This window comes from Alosa sapidissima, chromosome 18 (assembly GCF_018492685.1).
Source record: "Alosa sapidissima isolate fAloSap1 chromosome 18, fAloSap1.pri, whole genome shotgun sequence".
NCBI classification, from domain to species: Eukaryota; Metazoa; Chordata; class Actinopteri; order Clupeiformes; family Clupeidae; genus Alosa; species Alosa sapidissima.
In genome coordinates, this window is record NC_055974.1 from 1,642,270 (window position 1) to 1,657,587 (window position 15,318).

A 15,318-nucleotide genomic window follows, 5' to 3' on the forward strand; every position below is an offset into this window, starting at 1 on the left:
TTGTAATGTTTACATTTATGAAGCTCATGTTATTTATCAAGTTGTATTGCACTGGAAAGAATGTATATTTATTTAAGATTGTGTTTTTCTATACAGTATTATTTGGACATTATTTTGAATTATCATGAATGTTATTTTTTATAAACCATGATGATTTGTGTTTACGTTGGAAGAAGATTGTGTAGACATGTGTAGACAAGATACAACCGAATGTTCATCGTTCATGCCTCAATTTTAGCCTTAACGTAAACTTTGTCTCAAATGTAATTATTTTATCCATTTAAAGCAGTGCTAGTTCATTCAACAACATGCGACTGACTTTACAGTAATCAATTTTACCATAAATCATCTACCTTCACTCTGATGTCAGATTGTTCCCCTTACAGCGAGACCTTCAGTACAGTACAGTTCATTTGTCACTGCTAATGTACAACACATCAATAAAGGACTGAGTAGATCATGGATTACTTTCCCCCCTTGATTTCTCTTTGTTAATTATTCTCTTGCAACCATCAACGTCGTTGAACGTTAGGAACTGATGAACTTGAAGATTTAAGGCAACCACTCAACTTCAACTGTTTTCAGAGAAAATACAGAATATGTTTTGGAGATGCTACTGTAGATAGTGCTCCATTTCTTGACAGTCTAGTACGAGTGAGTAAGCTTTCAAAGGTTTAACCCTCTGGCTTCGTTCAATTTGCTTGAACAGTTTTCTTTTTTTCTTCAGTGTACAAACGAAGTGTTAAACACTAAAAAAAGTTCATAAGATGATCACTGAACGAACACAAACATGTTCATATATTGCACATACATTTCTAGAAATGCACACAAAACACATGAGAATTCGGATTTTCTTTTAAAATTTATCTCATTGTCAGTGAAGGATTTCAGAACATTATCCTGTCAACAATCAGCTGACCACAAACTAACCAAAACACAGATATGGATGGATGGGATAAAAATGTGCTTAACCCCCCCCACCAAAGAAAACGAGGTTCCCACACCCAGACTTACAAAAACAATACTCTCACTTACACAAGAGATCACCAGAGTGAAATATTAATTTCTTACCTCTACTGATTCTCTTGCATTTGTCAAGTCCTCATGAAAAGGTTTTATGGCACCGTAGCTTACAGTATACCCTTAACAGTAAACAGGAAGGGGTCATTACATCCCACAGTAAGTAAATATTAAATCAAGCCCATGGTCTCCGATTAATCATATGCATCATGGAATAAACAGCTGAGTAGATGACTGAACCACAACGCAGAAATGAAAAACAGGTCACATAGGCCTTAAAAACAACAAACAATCTAACAAATAATGGCATCAGCAAGTTTTTTAGACATTTCAATGTGTTGAAATCCCACGCTTTACAATGTAAGTCATTGGCTGAGCTGGCTGTGTGAAGCACTTGATACAGTATTAAATAAATAATATGATACAAAAGCATCTGCATCTATACATGGTAAAGTACAGAATTTACATCTTATAAATACTAACAGACAAAACCGTGCAAGTCGCTTAAAAATGGTTCATAGTTCTGTTCTTTTTGCCATTTTCTCTATTCGAGGCCCAAGGTGAAGTTAATTCCGTGAACGATGCCAATTATGATGGGTTGCCAAGCAACGAGGTACCTCAGCCAATCCAGAAGCTGGCCGTACAACACGTGTGTTTTCTCCCAACTGATAAATTGAGTTAAGAAGCTTTTGAGTGCAGATGTGATAGTTCACAGTTTGTACTTAAGTTAGGGCACCATTTTTCATCCATGCTTAGATCATTCAAAGAAAGAAAGAAAGAAAGAAAGAAAAAGAAAGAAAGAAAGAAAACAAATGAATACAAATGCAGTCATTTCTTTAATTAGGGGAAGGCTTCATATTTATGGTTCAAAGGATACGGATTTTTCATCATTCTCTTCAGATCCACCTTCTCGTTGCAGTAGGGACAGGTCTGCTTCTTTCCCACAATGCACCATCCACGAATGCAAAACTCATGGAAACTGTCAGCAACCAATTATTAAGGATCAACACAATCACTTGCTCTGAATCAATCGGAACACTTGCAAATGTTATTGCTATAGTATCCTATGTGAGCAACTCTTATGAGTTATGAGCTGTTATGAGCTACAGCAGAACCGGTATTTACAGTTTTTTTTTTATCGCTTTGATGCTTGGGTCAACTCTGACATCACGTTTTCAAAACAGCTAACACCCATGTCTGAACAAAAGCACTCTGGCCAAAATGACACATTTTGCTTGCAAATGCTGTTACTCTCTCAAAACACTTAAAACATGCAGCAAAAGCAAATTTTTTTGCTATGTCTGTTCCATTTCTTTTTTATTTTTCTGCTATCAGAAAAAACTGTGAAAAGACAAAATGTTGTGCAAAGGAGTTCATAAAGACCAAATGAATTTAGGTTTATTAAAGCAGGTCAAAGCAATCGAGAAAAAAAACTGTAAAACAATACTTTTTCCAGTTATGGTTGGGACTGTTTACAGCCCTGACGTCCTTATGCACCTGAACACGGATGTTCCCACAGCAGTGGAAACCAGGCCACTGGGCACTATGGGACATCCATCTGATTGACAGCACACCCAGAGCCCTAATTAGAATAATAAAAAAAGATTAACCCCCACACTTCTATTCAGGATATATGAGAAAAGTCTCATCATAGGTTCTTTACTTCTACATCTAAATAAGTGGTGATCTTTGTGCGGATGAGGAAAACGCCATCAAGCTTATCCAAAGTACAGTTAGAGAGACTCTTAATAGGACAGAATTACACGTATTAGAGTTACCTTTACTAATGTAGTACACATCAGATGTTAAAGTAATTTGATAGAAACAGACACCTTACTTCTCATCTCCAAATGACTGGTAGTAACTCATTGAATGCCAAGCTGTTTTCGGAAGCTTTGTCCTAGAGTGCCAGCAATCTAGACCATTGTTGATGATTTTTGTACAGCCACAGCATATTCTGTGTTATAGCTATGAACACATACAATGGCTCGTTTAAAAGGTGAGACTTTAAGCTCTCAGTGGGTGCAAACATGCCTCTGTTCCTGAGAAATCCCAAGCTAAACAGTGGCTAGTTTTCATCAAAATCGCTGTTTTTTTCTAGAAATGGAGATATACAGTAACGTCTTTCATGAAATATTAAGTGTTGCCTGTAAACTTTCCGGGAAGTGATCAGCGAGACCTGGCGAGACTGCCACCTAGTGATAGACCCACGAAAATGGCCTGGTTTTGAGATGACGTGCATGCGTCACTGATTCGACCCAAAGCGGCAACCGAGTTATGATAAAATGTCCAGATAAAATGTTCAGATTGTGCGTTTTCATGAATTTTCGATCGTCATATATTTCATTTCCATTCATCACAGAGTTCCCAAAATCACATATAAAAGGTGTGTTAGAGTGTCTAGTTTCGTAATTTAAAAAAAAAGCTAAAAACGTAATATTACGTTTTTGGCACTCAACGCATGGGAAGGAAAAACGTAATATTACGTTTTTGGCACTCAATGAGTTAATCAGCAAGCACTAATGTGAATAGAGATTTGCTTCAAAATGTATTCCTTCACCTCTTCACAAGACACTGAAAGCCAGTAAATCAATCAGCATACAGTATGATGTGCACTAGTTCCCTACTGTGGCTTTTCAAAGGATACATGTGGTTACAGGAGAGCTGATACGTGTCCTCAATAATGCCTTCTTCATCCACGTCCACCAGGATCTTCTGACCGCACACCGCACAGATGTCGTCGCAGAGGCTGCGCGTGGGCATGCCCCCAACACTGTAGTACTGTCAGGCAGTAGCAGACGAGAGCAGAGAAACTGATCACACATCCAACTCTGCGCTGTGAGATTACACATAGAGCTTCACTTATCCTATATACCACTACATTAGAGACTGTTTATTAAACTACATTAGAATGACTTAGAGGCTTACTGATAAACAAAGCCTGTATGTGGCTTACTGGCAACTGAGTTAACAACCAACAGTTAATAACTGGTTTATTTGCACTCTGCACAAAAGACCATACACTACATATGAAGCTTCAGAATAAAGCCGGGTATAAAATAAAATCTGTGTGGAATTCTGAAATCATGACATGAATATTTTTGATGTGCAACACAGGTGATTGAACATCTCTCTGTTAGCATACCCCTATGGTTGAGGCCATGTAGTCAGAGCAGATCTCAGCAAAGTCCCGTCCCATGACGCCGTAGTATAGCCCATAGAAGAGCATGATGACGCCCACATCCATCGAGTCCTCTGCTTTAATCCTGAACAACATCAATCGAAGCACAGAAGTAAAAAAAAACGTCTCTAATTACAATTATTTGTGATTACTCAAGCTTAGCTGAAAAATAATGATATTCTCTATGATCGAACATATTGGGCCGGTTTGCCACACATGGATCATGACTAAAATAAAGAAAGCTTTAGGTGGAGGACTAGGCTTAATGCATGTATGGGAAACTAGCAATAGTGATTAGGTATAATGCTAACTATAACTGAAGTGAGAAAAGCATCGACAGCATCCTCATCATTAAGATGACCCTGTGCATCACTGGACCAAACCACAAGCAGCAGCATCTTTAGCGCCCTCACCTGAAGAGGACGTTGAAGCCAAACATGGTAAACATGATGGCCAGATAGCCCAACACTCCCACTGCATAGCTCAGCTTGTAGATCAGCAGGAACCACTTGTACACCATTCTACAGGAGGTCAAGTGCACACATGCTGGAACTATTAAAACATCTTGAAGTACACAATGTCAATGAGGTATGGATCCAAAATAAATAAACAAATAAACAAACAAATGTACACACACACACACACACACACACACACACACACACTAATTCATGTGTTATTCATCGGACCTTTAAGCAAGACAATGATCTGAAACATCTAGCCAAACTGGGAAATAAATGGTGAACAAGAAACAATATCAACATTAAAGTGGCCCAGCCAGAGTCCAGACCTCAATCCATAAAAAGGTGAACACAATGCTAGAGTGATGGTACAAGTTCAATGTGTTGATCTGCATGATCTTCCTATGGCCATTAAAGCACATACAGTACAATGCTATGGAAGCAACATCAGAAATGTGTTGTTACTCAAACATTCAAATCCTTTCAATGGCACATCTTTGGTTGGTATCTGACAGAAGGCCACTGAGGGCTTGTTCTGGGTGGTGCAGTCCTTACCTGGGCGTCCTGCCAGACAGGGGCTTCCGTGTGGCCCTGAAGATGATGTAGCTGGTGATGACGGAGAACATGCCCCAGGTGGAGAGGAAGCGCCACCAGTACAGCTTGATGGTGAAGTAGAGAGGCACCACCCACATCTGCAGCAGGGTCACCAGCTGGAGAAAAGCAGGCCAAAACACACACACACACACACACACACACACACACACACACACAGAGACACACACAGAGACACACACCACACACACACAAAGAAATAAGAGCAACCAGTGGTTAGCATTCACTACGGTAAACTTCACTGCAAACCCTTAAGTGGAGCAAGCTACCAACCGACAGTTAGTAAGGCGAGTAACCAATAGGCTAGTATACTTCAGCTGTCCATCAAGACTGGTTACAGTCAAAGCTCACAAATTTTAGATTCAACTTTATTGTTCAAGTAAAAATCAACTTTATTGTTCAAGTATGTCAACACTGCAGAAATTCTGCTCCAGTCATGAAGACAGCAGCAATTTATCACATTCACGTATAAAATCAACTTCATTGGTAGGACAATGGACAGCTCCACCAAAAGCAAGCAGTTTAGGCTAATGTCTCAATGACTATGTTTACATCTACCTCAGTATCCCGGTTATGAGCCTAATCCCATTTTTGATCCTATTCAGAAAATGATGCTTACATGAACACAGAGAAACCTGGTTATTAAAATCCAGGATAAGGTGAAGGCTATACATGGAACAGTATCCCGGTTTCTGGAGTACTAGAGTACTCTTGCTAGCATAACCGGATTTCTCCAAACCGTATTAGGATAAGGATCCTTCAAAATCATAACCAAGATAATGAAGTGCATGTGAACAGTCACTGTCTTGCCAAGAGGTGCCAATGGCCTATTACCACAGAGAGCAGCATCTGCATGAGGCAGAGATAACAAACTCAAGGGGACTAACCAGATTATGTCCGACAGCAGGGCAGTGTTAGACCCTGAATGGGATAAGGAATTAGTAGTACAGTGAGCAGACTGCCCAGCTGTCTTCAAGTGTTAAGTTCAGTCAGGAAAGAAGAGTGATCTCTGTGGACAAACGTCCGTGGAGGAATGAGAGAGCTCTCAGTGTCTGGACTGGGCAACCATCACTTGAGTAGCACATAGTAGCCACATGAGCCAAATCTATTGAAACATGCTTTGTCATCATCACATTCACAATATTTAGCAGTTTCACCTGATTCAACCATCCTTTGTGCTCAAGCAAGCTGCATGTTAGCAATGTAAAAGACACATTGTTGCATGTATCATGCAATGCATGACAATGAGGGACTTCTACTACTTTGACCCAAGGCTTTATGCTACCCCCACCTTGCACAGATATGAAGCTACATCTTCTGACCACAAACTGACCAATAACAGGTCATGTTGCACAGAAAACAAAGTTGGACTCCTACCATCACATCCAATCATTACCCTCACCTTGCTCATGAGTCATGACAAACTCTGAGTACTGATAATCAGCCCATTCATAGAGGATGCACAGTATATGTTACAATCAAACTAAATAAACACTATGATTATAGAAGAGACAAAGTCTCTATAACCAAACCGAAACATCAACTCCTCATTGCAGATGTATGTGCATAGTCACAACTGTCAGCCACGTGCCAGATGTGTGACTGGCGGGCGGCGTTGAGACTCACGTTGTAGGAGCGGCTGTGCCTCTGCTTCCACTGCACCAGGAGGATCTGGGCCACCACCAGCGTGGCGATGAGGATGAGCACCATCTCGGCGTGCATGGCCTCATGGCCTCGGTGCTTCACGTGCAGCCGCTCATGCTGCACTCTGCAGGGAGAAAGGAGACGGAGAGAGATGGAGAGGGAGGGAGAGAGGGATTGAGAGAGGGAGGGAGAGAAGAGAAAAGGCCCAAATAAAAACTCATAGTCACAGTATTCAAAAAGTAGCGATGTGTGATCAAGACTTACATAGGTAAAGAATACACAATAGTGTGGGAGACAAAGAAAAGAGAAGAGGCACTTGGCTACATATAGGATGGCTACACATGAGTGTGATACAAATAGTACAATTTCATGAGTTTACGGAAAGCCTTTAGCTTTACTTGTTTAACTCCTTGAACATGCATCTTCAGTCAGTGCCTCATGCATAGCAGTGTTTCAGTTATACAGAGAGAAACAGAGGGAGAGTTTTCAACTTACTTCCAGTTCTCTCTGTGGGACATTTTCAAAATGTCCCCCTAAGACAAAAAGAGAAAAGGGTACCAGTTACAATACCGTAATCTAAGTTGTTGCTATCAGAGAAGTAAAGAGCTGCGACCCCTTTAAATCCACATACACCCACTAAACACGAAAACAACGTTAATCAAAGGATGTGATTTTCGGGCATTTCTTTGTTGACCCATTAAGCAAAACGGAATCGACTTTGAATGGGGATGGTGATGAAAACAGTAGCCTACAACTAAGGTGCGACAGCGTACAGTAGTGTTGGATGATTGATTTGTCAGTCGCACAGACCCTCTCAACTCTAACCAAGACATTTATTAAATATAGAAATTGTTTTAGTTAACGTTGTAGCTGTTGTTTTAGCCAAGTAATCAGCTAAGTTAAACAGGCTATTCAAGTCGGTAAAACCTAACGTGTGAATTACATCTCTGGTTAACCGGTTAATAGCTTACAAAGAGACATGTAGACCAGAATGTGTCAGCTGAAAGGTGCCACATTTACATAGACGTTTGGTTACACACCCTATCAGTCAGCCTGCCAATCAGGTGGATCACAACAGATGGCAAGCTAACTGTCCACGTAGCTAGCTAGCAAGCTAACAATATTCATTACGATTTGTGTCTGCAAATTGTTGTGTATAAACAAAATGACAACTACAGTCATGTACACACTAAAGCACTGCTATCGATAACAACGTCAAATCGATAGTTACCTGCGGTTGTGTATCACCCATTCCCCTAATTTCTATTTTCCAACCGGCAAGCTAAAATCATAGTGGTGCGATTCTTCTTCTACTACTGGAGCCAATTGAAGGTGTACCAGAATAACTAAACCAGTTTCGATATCGCCAGCTAGTGGCCTGAAAAGGTTCTACATGTGCATTGTATTGAATGAATATGGCTACACAGTCATTATACCCCTCCTGCCAGAGAGAAAGCTAATGAAAGCTTAGTTTGGGCTCAACGGAAGTAGCCTAGCCGGACTCTGGGGAAAAATGTGTGTTTGAAGGAATAACATGTGTTTATTTATTTGTTTGCTTTTGAACCTAATTATTCTAACCATTCTAACATGAGATAGGGCCTACGTGTGAACTTCATATAGGCTACCCCGTTTTTTATTTTTCTTGAAATGAAATTCAGTTAAATTCAATTAAATTTGTGCTTTATTGGTATGACTGTAGGCCTATAATGTCACTAGGCTTGAAGCAGGAGAAAGATATGGAGAGTGAAGGGCTCATACAACGAAAGATTTAAACAAAATGATCCAGGAAGACATAAATATGAAAGACATCAAAAATGAGGAAGTGCTGGTAGAAGAGGTCGAGAGGGATGAGAGATAAGGGCAGCTCCAGTCTAAGAACAACCTTATTTTTGGATGATAACTTTTATTGGGGGCCAAAACAAGAGTTGAGTGACACCGGACTATGCATGTACAATGAAACAGCAAATGTGCGTTTGTGTGTGTGTACTGTAGGCTATGTAGTGTGTGTGTGTGTGTGTGGGGGGGGGGGGGGGGGGACTTGTGTCTGACTCAGTACACTGCCAGTGTGTATGTGTGTTTGTGTGTGTGTGTGTGTGTGTGTGTGTGCAGGTGTGCGCTTGCGTGTGCAAACTTGTGTGCACTGCCAGTGTGTATGTGTGTTTGTGTGTGTGTGTGTGTGTGTGTGCAGGTGTGCGCTTGCGTGTGCAAACTTGTGTGCACTGCCAGTGTGTCTGTGTGCATGTGTATGATGCATGTGTGCCAGTATTTATGTGTCTGTAAGTTGTGTGCACTTTGTGTGTGTGTGTGTGTGTGTGTGCACTGTGTGTGTGTGTGTGTCGTGTGTGTGTGTGTGTGTGTGTGTGTGTGTGTGTGTGTGTGTGTGTGTGTGTTCGTTCACGTATGGCAGTGTGTGTGTGTGTGTGTGTGTGTGTGTGTGTGTGTGTGTGTGTGTGTGTGTTTGTGTGTGTGTGCGTGTGTGTGTGTGTGTGTGTGTGTGTGTGTTCACGTATGCCAGTGTACAGTATGTGTGTAAAAACTTGTGTACAGTGCATGGATTTGGATTAAACAAAACCCCCCAAAAAACATTAAAAAGAATAATTATTTTTAAAAATAAAATTTCAAAAGGCCTTGTGAATTAAAGCACTTACCCTGATTGTGAAAGTAGCCATTTGTAATGATTAATAATTACCCCCTTCCCACAGGCTCTACGTTTCTAAACTCATGTTTGCTCTGAGGACAAAAGTAACAAGCAAATAGCCTAACACTCATTCTTAAATAAACTTTTGGTGCAAACTCAGTTTGTTGTTCTAGTTCAGTGCCACTGTCATTGACTCATATGTGTCTCTGCTGGCCAACCCCTCAGCATTGATTGGGTCATAGACCAGCAGAATCCCACTAAACAACCTACTTGACTTGCATAATAACAGAAGAAACTTGAATTTCACACACCTTACCTGCAAATATACAGGAACTCATTATGGAATTACAGTTCAACATTGATTGAAAAAATAATGGCATTATCATTGCCAGTGAATTGCTATATCTTTGGTTTATTGAATTGGAAACAGAGGTCAGTCAGAGTAAAACTGACATTTCCTCCCCCAAAACTCCATGGTCACTTTTGCCTCACTGTTGTCAAAATCCAGCATGCCTAATTTCATTCCCCCATACCACCATTATACCTTGTAGTACAAGGACTTCATCAAAGCAAATGGATCCACATTTCCCAAAACTATTCAGAACATTGACTCAAAATAAATAGAACAAGAGAACGATGAGTGAGCACCAGGTTAATCATCAACCTTCTCTCTGTGATGAAGATCACCCACGCTGTGAGGTGGGTGGTGGCCTGTGGGTAGATGGTATATATATATGAGGGTCTCTGTCCTGAGAGGGTAGTGAATCCACAGCCTCCGAGCAACCAACATGAAGATATTATTAGTGCTTTGCCTGTGTATCTGCACTTTGCCTATCTATCAGTCCCTGGCTGATGAGCTGGATGAGTATGATGATTATGGTTTGGTCAGTATTTGCCTCTGATTTTTGATCACTTGTCAGTATTTTCTGAATTTTCCTTCCTATTACCACTACAGTGTTAATGTTGGCATTAGAACATGTGGCATTAGAACAATGTTGGCATAGAACATGTGAATAGCATAGAATTGCAAGATTACCATAAAAGCATAGCATAAAAAGTGATAAAACGTTGATAGTCCAAATCATTTTTCAGCTGTAGATAAAAGTAAATGTGCATAATAATTTGACATCTCCTCTAAACATACAATATGTCTCATGTCTCCCACAGGATCCAAAGGATAAAGAAGTAAGTGTTTGAACATCTCTGGGATCACTAGTCCCCTCTCCTGCTTGCTACATGATAGGCTACACCTTAACTTCACTTTCAACTTATTTCATTTCTTTCCGATGTCTTCTTTCATGCTTCTTTGTTTCTTTGACATATATTTCATTTTTTATATTTGTATGATAGTCTTTATCAAACTGATGTTTACAAACGTTATACTGGTATTCATATTGTGTAAATTAAAGAAAAAGTTACCGTATATACAGAAAATGGACTGAGTGGTGTAAGTGGTATGGTGTAATAATGATGAAAAACAGCATCCACTTCAACCCACTCACTCTGCTCTGTCCGGTCCTTTTGCAGGGTGCCGTAATTGATCCCAGAGGTCACCGTCCAGTCTCCAGAGGTCGCGAGACGTACGTGCCGAGTGGCGGCGCACCCCCTCCTATCTCCGGCCGTGGTCGTTACCGTGGGAGACCAACAGCTGCACCCACTACATCAAAGCAGGAGCAGAAGGAGGAGCAGCCAGATGCAGGAGGCTGTACCCATGCCTCAGAAAGAATGGTGACACTGTGTTTACAATTGTTCATTCATAGATTGATCGATTAATTGATGGAATTCTATCAATGTTTGGTCCAGTCCTGCAATTACTATGTGCCTAGGCCACGAGGATAGGTAAAAATTCTATTATTAATCTTTTAATCTTGCTCTTGAGAATAATTGCATTTTTGTGAGCTGTGCTAGGTGCATTATGTTAAGTTGGATTCCCATTGCATGAGCTTGTTAAGATTGGTTCTGGGCTTGTTCAAACTGGTTCTGCTCTCCCTTGGTTCTGATAAGGGCGTGCTCTGTCCCAATGGCTGTGAGCTGAAGAACACCATCCTCAAGCAAGAGCGTAACGTCAAACCCACAGTGAATGAGCTGAAGAGGGGTGTGGAGGAACTGAACCGCGACACAAACAGCATCTACAAATACGTTAATGGGTTGTCCGACGAGCTCCGTGAGCGCCAGAGAGTGACCGATGGTGAGAGCCAAGCCTCTCCTAGCCCAGCAGCTTATCTCCACACTTTTACATTTCAATCATTTGCTGCTAAATGTGTCCATTTAGCTGGCACTTTTATCCAAAGCCACCTACAAACAAGGAATAGCATTCGAGCAGACCTTATAATAACAATACAAAATCAATATAAGATAACCAGAAGATGATGGTGCAGAGATTTAAGTAAAATCAGAGGATGAGTTCAAGAGAGACAATAGTAGATAGAAAGAAAAATAAGTAAATGGTCCACAATGCAAGATTCTTAAACTAATACCCAAATGAGAACTTATCATTTACACATTTCCCTACAAATTAGCACAATATGCTAACACCTCTAATTATGACTCAACATACAGCTTGAAATGACTGCCTTTATATGGAACCTTAAGAGTTTCACCACCATTTTGTGTCCGTGGTTTATCCGCCTCACCTTGCCTTCTCTACCGCCCGTCACCAGGCAATGGGCAGCTGGTGGGCGAATACACCAATGACCTGGAGTCCCAGCATGCCTTCATCAAAGAGGCGGTCAACACCAACTTCCCCAGCAACATCCGCATCCTGCAGGGCATCATGGACACGCTGCGGAGCAAGGTCCAGCGCATCAGCCAGGCCATCGTAGCTCAGCGGGATAAGTGCAAGGACCGCTGCACCGTCACTTGCCCCATCCCCGTCGTGTCCGGCAAGGAGTGCGAGGACATCTACCGCAAGGGTGGCACCGAGTCCCAGATGTATTACATCCGGCCTGACAGCTTCTACAAGCCCTACAGGGTGTACTGCGACCAGACCACACTCGACGGAGGTCAGCTGAGTGACATGATGTCTAACCTCTTCTTTAGATTACATGTTGGATTGGACTGTAGTATTGAGCAGCGTGCAGTTTTGTATTGTAGGCTATTGTGTTGTTATGTGTGGCATTTGTCACATTTGTTCACATGTGCTTGTCGTCCATTCACAGGCTGGACTACTATCCAGAATCGTATGGATGGTAGTGTGGATTTCGGCCGTCGCTGGGATGAGTACAGGAGAGGCTTTGGCAATATCGCTTTTGACACAGGCAAAAAGTACTGCAACACTCCAGGTATGGCCATTCAATCTCAGAGGAAATCTGAAATATTCTTATTATAATGCATGCAGTAAAATACCTAAACTTCCATACTCCGTTCCCAAAATGTTTTAAGAAAAAAGTTCACATAGCACAAACATGTCCTACAAACTTTCCCACTCTTGTCAAAAACAAACTTGACTCTGTAAATACATTCTGCTTGTCTCACAGGAGAGTACTGGCTCGGCAACGACCGCATCAGCCAGATTACCAAGATGGGCCCGACTGAGATCCTTTTCGAGATGGGGGACTGGAGCGGCGCTAAGACGCAGGCCCGGTACCAGCAGTTCACCGTGCAGGGCGAGGCCTCCAACTACATGGTGTCCATCGCCGGCTACTCTGGCACCGCAGGCGACACCCTGCTGACCGGTGCCTCGGAGCTATTTGGAGAGAATCGCACCATGACCATCCACAACGGCATGATGTTCAGCACATACGATCGCGACAATGACAAATGGTGAGCGTAGTCTGCCAAAGCTGGGACACAAAGAACACTGTGAAGATGCTTAAATAAGTTTAGACCACTGCTCATTTGCCACTGGCTATATCTGGCTATGTGAGGAATACCTACATACTGTACAACTTTAACTATGTTATCTTAGTTATTATTATTCTAGCTAGAATGTCTTGCCATAAGGCTCTCAGAGATGACATTTGACAAAATGTTTCTCAAGAAAGCACATAGCATAGCAGACACAGTCCAACTCTCCTCCAAGATGCATATCATACCAATCTGCATCATTCTTACACACACACAACAGTCCTTAGATCACAACAGATCTCAGCAGATCATCATGGTGTTGGTGGGTCGTTAGTTGTGTTTTGACCCCTCTGTTTCTTGACCCTCGCTCTACTCTGTGTGCCCTCAGGACCCCGGGTGACCCCTCAAAGCAGTGCTCCCGAGAAGACGGCGGCGGCTGGTGGTACAACCGCTGTCACGCAGCCAACCCCAACGGCCGATACTACTGGGGCGGCTCCTACACCAAATACATGGCCAAGCATGGCACAGATGACGGCATGGTGTGGATGAACTGGAAGGGCTCCTGGTACTCCCTGAAGTCTATGTGCATGAAGATCAGACCCTTCTTCCAGCAGTAGACCCCAGCGGACACGCAGCGGTCAGAGACGCCCAGGAATGTTTGGTCAACATGCAGAGCGTGAGGAGAGAGGAGAGTCTTTTTCTACAATGGACATTAGCACACATAGACACTCTGGAAGAGATACAGGAGAAACAAAACATGAAGCCAAAAAATGCTGATAGAGATCAGAAAAGTGATAGAGTTTAAATTGTGTTATATTTATAATAGCACAAGACATTGATTGTTGATCTGAGTTTTACGGAGCTGTTGATGATATTAAATACATTTCATGAAGCAGAGAAATGCTGCATTAAAGCTAAACTGGTTTTCATGCTACGGTGTAAAAGAATACTGAATATGTAAATGTGTGTATGTTCAAAGTGGATTTTCAAGATAAACTTGCAATAAAGTCTCTGAGAAAATATTTAATTGCCTTGTCATCTTCTTCTCATCTTATTGCATTCTTCCTCAAAAGTGGTGAAATCAATTAAACTGAACTGAACTTAAATATTATCCTATACACAAACAACAAATGTGAGCACAATAAATATAAACAACTTATTTTATTTTATAATCTTGTTTTGTATATATATATCTAAAAAACATTCAAGGAAAAGCCCACAAAATGATGCAGTGCAAGCATATCAAAACTTTCCGCAAATAAATGTTCATAAACAAACAAATGCTTCCTTTCTCATCTCTCTTGTACCACAGACCATATACAAAAACAACTGAAATACAAAATCAAATTCATATCTGCAAGGGTACCCAATTTATTATTAAACTATAAGGGAAAAACATTCAATGACATTTTTTCCACTGTCCCTATATGTAAAAAGATGGCATGCCTGCACCACGACTTGCTTGGTAGACTGTCCTCACTAGTGTTCTGGGTTGGAACTGTCCCATTCATCAAAATTGTATTGTGGAAATAAGGTACTTGCGACCTGGATTTCAAACAACCTTTCTTTTAACAAAGTTTCTTTGCAAACAAACTTTCTTGTTTAACACAGGTACAGGTGACATGATTGCACCAAAAAATAATGAAGGGGGGGGGGGGGCTTCTTAAGGTCTACACCATCTTCAGCTGTGATGCACGCCTTGTTATGGTGGACTAACAGCAAGGAGCTCTATAAAGACACCAGGGCCTGGTCTGGCATAGATCATCTGCACCCAGTCCAGATCAAGGAGCTCTATAAAGACACCAGGGCCTGGTCTGGCATAGATCATCTGCACCCAGTTCAGATCAGGCCCAGTCTAGCGCTAGGTAGCTGTTAGCGGTTGCGTTAGCTCTGGCTTGCCCACGCTCCCATCAGCCCATGACCAGCACAGCGCCACTCCAGCTCACACCGGCTCTTTGTGTCTTGAGCTCCCTCTC

General features: G+C 41.6%; 2 protein-coding genes across 2 annotated transcripts; one reads left to right on the plus strand and one right to left on the minus strand.

Moving 5' to 3' along the window:
* Positions 1 to 771: 771 nt before the first annotated feature.
* On the minus strand, positions 772 to 8,269 carry rnf175 (ring finger protein 175). The gene is made up of 9 exons (XM_042070878.1): positions 8,150 to 8,269; positions 7,414 to 7,451; positions 6,901 to 7,042; positions 5,218 to 5,372; positions 4,615 to 4,722; positions 4,166 to 4,286; positions 3,668 to 3,801; positions 1,898 to 1,999; positions 772 to 1,685 (listed from the first exon to the last, which is right to left on the minus strand). The coding sequence occupies exons 1-9, from the start codon at positions 8,168 to 8,170 to the stop codon at positions 1,565 to 1,567; spliced, it is 942 nt and encodes a 313-aa protein (XP_041926812.1). The 5' UTR covers positions 8,171 to 8,269; the 3' UTR covers positions 772 to 1,564.
* A 2,020-nt stretch (positions 8,270 to 10,289) lies between these two features.
* On the plus strand, positions 10,290 to 14,364 carry fgb (fibrinogen beta chain). The gene is made up of 8 exons (XM_042070818.1): positions 10,290 to 10,440; positions 10,724 to 10,741; positions 11,084 to 11,284; positions 11,561 to 11,744; positions 12,217 to 12,558; positions 12,715 to 12,837; positions 13,033 to 13,318; positions 13,731 to 14,364. Exons 1-8 carry the CDS (start codon positions 10,345 to 10,347, stop codon positions 13,957 to 13,959), a joined length of 1,479 nt encoding a protein of 492 aa, XP_041926752.1. The 5' UTR covers positions 10,290 to 10,344; the 3' UTR covers positions 13,960 to 14,364.
* The last annotated feature ends 954 nt before the right edge of the window (positions 14,365 to 15,318 follow it).